We start from the raw sequence: 5503 nt of genomic DNA on the forward strand, positions 1-5503 counted from the left end.
ATATGAAATTGTTGTCGGCCAAGGTGTCGGTATTCTTCCTTTCGGTGCCGGTGTTTCGTATGCCAGTGTAGAGTCTGCCTGTGCTGGTGCGTGCCGGTATCACATGATTGTAAGGTTGCCATCAATGACAATACCTTTAATCACCTACAATTTCTCATTGGAGTGTGCATTTGCCAACAACAAGTACATGAAAGCCCATATTAGACATATGAACTTAGCATTCAAATATTTTTTTAATTTGGTTTCTTTAGAGTAGTGGAGTTGGTTCATGTTTTTGGTGTCTATTTTTTTCATAAATTATAGTTTCATAAATGATAGTTTCTCAAAAGTTTGGGGTATTTTAAGGCTCCACTTGGGATCATAAAAACTCCCTTTCACGCATCATTTTTTTTTAATATGTGAATTTTACATATTGTATGGTGATAAACTTGGTTTATTTCTATTTTACTTGAAAATTGTAATTTCAATATTTGGACTTTTGGCATCTGTAATTGGGATCCATTTCACTATAATACATTTGGCAAATGGTGATTATATACATACTAAGTATAAAACTTGCAATTGCTACATTTTTCTAGGGGATCTCTTAGTTTAGTAGTTTCAGGAGATTGTACATTTTATTTTTCTGTTTGCTCTATTATTTAACTAATTTGAGGAGTATATCATATTTCTTAATGGTATTTTAATTCATCCTTCCATTATCACCTTAAGTCTTGGTAAAATGAAATCTTAAAGCATTGCAAATGGATTAACCTCTTGCCTCATCTTATGGAATTGTTTTTGAGCCAAGTGCTTTTTAGTTGAAGTAGGTATTAGATGACAAGAACGGTCATGTCTTAAGATTAGATTATTTTCTTTTTTATATTGAAATAGTTTTGGCAACCTCACACATTGAGTGCCCTCATGGAAATATCCTAATGTGATATGATCCTCTAATTGAAAATCTTGTGCCCCTTGATGATTATAAGAATCTACCATATGACTATGATACAACTAATGAAATTTATTATTAGTAATTTCTTGAACATAATGATGACATAGAGACTTCACTTAAGCACTTCTTCACCTCTTATATAGACAAGAATAATCTTTAGCTTCGTTAACTCCTATTGTATATTTAGAGGATTCAACTTCTTTATCTTCTACTCTCTATTTTGAGACTAAGAACTCTTCTCATCCTCTAAAACATACAACTTTGATAGTTTTTCATACTTGGTAGTTTCATGTGGACACATTGTGGGATGATTGATGTAGCCACCTGACATGCATTGAGATTCTATTAGTATCTCTTACTTCTCTTGATTAGGGTTCCTTCAATAAGATATTCTAATGATTAATTTAGTAGGGTCATCCTTGTCTTTTAGATTTAGCTCATTGTGATGAGTACTTTGTAGCTTTTTAGAGTTTTTTTTATTGGGTCCGACCTTATAGATTTGGAGGATACAATTGAAGAATATTTTATCCTTGTTGATAATAAATCTCATGAAGTTTCATATCTTAATTTGATGTCATGAAAGTACATTTAGATCCTCTACTTATTTCTCAACCTCCACATGCTTGTATCGTGACAAATTATATAATTGTTCACAAGTCTAGCAATTCATTTCAATCATTGTTCATGTCGATACCTTATGCAAGATTATTAGGTTCTCATTGGTTAAGCTTTCTTACTTGGATTTGAGAGCATATCCGCATGAGTTGTGGTTAGTTCTTGAATACAACTCCAAATGTGTAAGTAAAATGAATCTCACTTTAAGTCGGAACAAATAGCTAAGTGGAGGGAATACAAGCATACCCATAATTGAAATTGAAAAAGAAACATCAAATGATCATTTTTGCAATTATATAAGTTACATTGCTTTAACAGCCGTGAATTTGTCTTGGAGCAAAAAAATGACAAAACTAAATGATATAACTAATTATCAAGAATAATTGCTAATAGAAATGAATATGAATCAAATATATGCCAACGTTTAATTGAAATTATGTCACTTATATTACTACATAAAAAATAACCTAACTAAAATTTGTTCAAAACAAAAGAAAATTACGAGCTATACAATTTTCACCAATGTAAATGTAAAATACTTTCCTTAATTATATAAATGAAACTATCAATATCCCAACATAGAATCTACTAAATTTTCCCTTTATCAAAATACACATGTACTCAAAGCATATTGTCTCGATCTAATACAATGGATGCTCATTTACCTGTAATCACAAGTTAATTGAAATTAAAATATATATATAATTTCGAAATTCAGTTAATTAATAGACGATAACGTATGATTGGCCTTCTCCTCATTCACACGAAACGGAAGATTTTGCGGCGGAGTTAAAAGTGTACTAAAATCGAACTCCCTAGAGAACAAACAAACAAACAGCATAAATATAAAAGATAAAGGAAAAGGAAAAAGAAATGGATATTTTTAACTGCTAAAACAGCCAACTTCCAAATGCTGGTTTGCTGGTGACTATAAATGCTGATTTGCTGGTAGATATTGTAGAAATGGAGATTTAATGCCATTATCCCAGTAATCATTTAGATTTTGTTCACTATAGATTTGGCCATTATTTTCAGTTTGCCTTGTATCAGAGGAATTGGTTGTTCAATAGTGGACAGTTTAGAGTTTTTTCAGTTTAAGAGTTACCTAAACCTTTATTGGCCTTGATTAGGAGGCATAGTTTTGTAAGATGACGAACATCCCTAGGCTCATTATGCTCGAGTCTCTTCTAGTTGTAGCACTGTTATGGTTCACTGCTAGTTTTCAGCTGGTTGAAAGTGACAGCCAAGATGGATGGAACTATGCTCATGCAACTTTCTATGGAGTTTCAGATGCTTCAGGCACAATGGGTAATAAGCCTTATACTCTTTAACTTGTCTATTTTGCCATCTTTCTTCATGGGGAAACTTATAAATGCTTTTGACCCAATTCCTGCTCTTTTGGGTTGCTCTGGAGATAATTGACTAATGCAGGAAAGTGGGTCATTGAGCTGAATGGTGAAGCTCTCATATGCTACACTACTAAATGCATTTGCCATCAGTGTATCTTGATGAAAATAGCATTAGTGTTTCTGCATGTGAAATGAACCAGCATCTATTGAAAGTGCAGTTCTCATCAGGGTTTCCTGAGAAAATTAGGTTTTTTATTTGACTATTTGTGCATGTGAAATGAGCAACCCTTGTTGAAAGTACAGTTCTTTAATTGTTGTTCTTGTTTCCTTATTTTGTTGCAGCTGGTGCTTGTGGATATGGGAATTTGTATGCACAAGGATATGGTCTGACTACAGCTGCATTGAGTACTGCTCTGTTCAACAATGGTGAGGCTTGTGGAGCATGTTTTGAGCTGAGGTGTGTGGATGACCCACAATGGTGTCTTCCAGGGAGCCCTTCTGTGGTTGTCACAGCCACCAACTTCTGTCCTCCAAATTATGCCCTGCCTAATGACAATGGTGGGTGGTGTAATCCACCCAGACCACATTTTGACATGGCCCAACCTGCTTTTGAAATGATTGGCATTTGGAAGGCAGGGATTGTGCCTGTCAAATACAGAAGGTAAAACTATTTCTGATGTCATTTCTAATTTCATATTATTGTTGATATGGGTTTAATGAATATATGTTTTTTGGGTTCATTCTTGTGCAGAGTCCCTTGTGTGAAGGAGGGAGGGATCAGGTTTACTGTTAATGGGAACTATTACTTTTATCTGATCCTGATAACAAATGTGGGTGGAAATGGAGATGTGGTGGGTGTGAAGGTAAAGGGGTCTAATACTGATTGGTTTCCTTTAACAAGGAATTGGGGACAAAACTGGCAATGCACAACCAATTTGAAGGGGCAGCCCCTGTCTTTTCAAATTACAACCAGCAATGGGCAGAGCATTACTTCTTATAATGTTGCTCCTTCTAATTGGGACTTTGGCCAGACCTTTGAAGGAAATCAGTTCTAAAGCTCATGGCATGCTCTTAAAAAGGCTTGTGAAAACCCTCATCGGTTTGAAAGCATATATATTATAAGTATATACATATGTACATGTGACTGCAGCAGAGGTGTGTCTAATGCAGCCACCCGCTCATATACCCTTTCTGCATATAAAAATACTAAGCTTGATGTGCTGAGAGCTCTTTAAATAATATATCTATGGATTCTACATAAACCTTTTATGTTCATTTTAAAATTGTTTGCTTTTTTTCAAGCAAGCTTGAAACTTGACTGTGTTGGGTGATGGGAAACGTATATGTCGACTGGTACATAGATGTTGGCTTTCTTTTTACTTGATCTCTTTCATGCAATTTAAAAAGACCTAAGATTGGTATAAACTGGAAGAACAGAAATAAAATAAAAATAGATTGAGATATTCAAATCAATTTTATCATATTTCTTTTTCTCAAATTCTAATATTTCCAAGAATTTTGGTTTTAATATTTTTAAAATCTGTAATTAGATTTTTGTGGCTTTATTCTATCCATGGTCCTTCCCTGCCCCCTACCCTCTGATTACTTTACTTTGAAGGTTTGTATCTATTTTATAAACACTTTTTTTATTGAAAAAATGTATAAAAGATTACAATAAAAAGACAGTCAATAGACTGTCAAGGAGAGAACAAAGCAAATATTCCAGAGAAAAAAATAGACATTTTGTTTGCAGTACAAACATTGCATAAGCTGCATGACAGTCAATATCCTTGAAGACAGCTTAAGACCAGCACCAACAACAATGGAATTACAATATTTCATGAACAACCCAATAAAAGGAGTTAATTATGCAAAATAGGCCTCAGACCTTGAGCAATACAAATCTTCTTATTTACGAGCAGCTGATCCAGTGGACATTTGATACATTGAATTTGAAAATCCATCTTTAAGTTCTTCCCAGATTTCATAGCTATTTTTCCAGAAATGCAATAAAATAACATGTCAATTCCATCAATGAGCTCGACCCCTAGCAATGTCTCTTTCCAATTAAGTTTATCAACATTACATCAATAAGATGATTGAATTATCATATTCGATTATTAAACTTCTAAGTTTGCTTCAGCTTGGACCAAGGCATCTTTGAATCCATGTGGTGTGGCAATGAAGAAAGGGGTTAAGGAAAAAGGGGTGTGTGAAAATCTTGAATTCACTAGTCACATGGAAGCTACCCCCTTTGCCAAATAGTGCCACAACCTACAATCTACATGAGCTTTTAGATTGTAGCATGCTACCCAAAACCAAATATTCTTCTTTTATATTCCCTTTTTGCTATCCCTAATGCACTTATCCTTGCCACTACGTCCAACCCTTTCTTCAAGAGTGATGGAAAATAACATGAGGATATCATTATTGTCAAATATTAGGCAACATCTCTTGTCAAACACCCTTATTCAAATGACTTGATTGGAGGTAAGGTGATCACATTCGAGCTTCTCAATGAAATTTCTTATGCAATATTAGATTATATAGCAAGATCCATCCTTTTGTTTTTTGTCAAAGGCATCACTTCGAACAAGAATTTTCA

General features: G+C 34.1%; 1 protein-coding gene across 1 annotated transcript; it reads left to right on the forward strand.

Annotated features, from left to right (window-relative positions):
• Positions 1-2492: 2492 nt before the first annotated feature.
• On the forward strand, positions 2493-4181 carry LOC131079623 (expansin-A2). The gene is made up of 3 exons (XM_058017626.2): positions 2493-2857; positions 3241-3559; positions 3650-4181. Exons 1-3 carry the CDS (start codon positions 2698-2700, stop codon positions 3951-3953), a joined length of 783 nt encoding a protein of 260 aa, XP_057873609.2. The 5' UTR covers positions 2493-2697; the 3' UTR covers positions 3954-4181.
• The last annotated feature ends 1322 nt before the right edge of the window (positions 4182-5503 follow it).

This window comes from Cryptomeria japonica, chromosome 8, assembly GCF_030272615.1.
Source record: "Cryptomeria japonica chromosome 8, Sugi_1.0, whole genome shotgun sequence".
Lineage (NCBI taxonomy): Eukaryota > Viridiplantae > Streptophyta > Pinopsida > Cupressales > Cupressaceae > Cryptomeria > Cryptomeria japonica.

What these genes read in the sequence shown, in the direction of transcription:
- LOC131079623 (XM_058017626.2), top strand. Translation starts at nt 2,698, where the DNA reads ATGACGAACATCCCTAGGCTCATTATGCTCGAGTCTCTTCTAGTTGTA. An exon ending in AGATGCTTCAGGCACAATGG is followed by an intron (nt 2,858 to 3,240) that starts GTAATAAGCCTT and finishes ATTTTGTTGCAG; the next exon opens with CTGGTGCTTGTGGATATGGG. An exon ending in GTGCCTGTCAAATACAGAAG is followed by an intron (nt 3,560 to 3,649) that starts GTAAAACTATTT and finishes ATTCTTGTGCAG; the next exon opens with AGTCCCTTGTGTGAAGGAGG.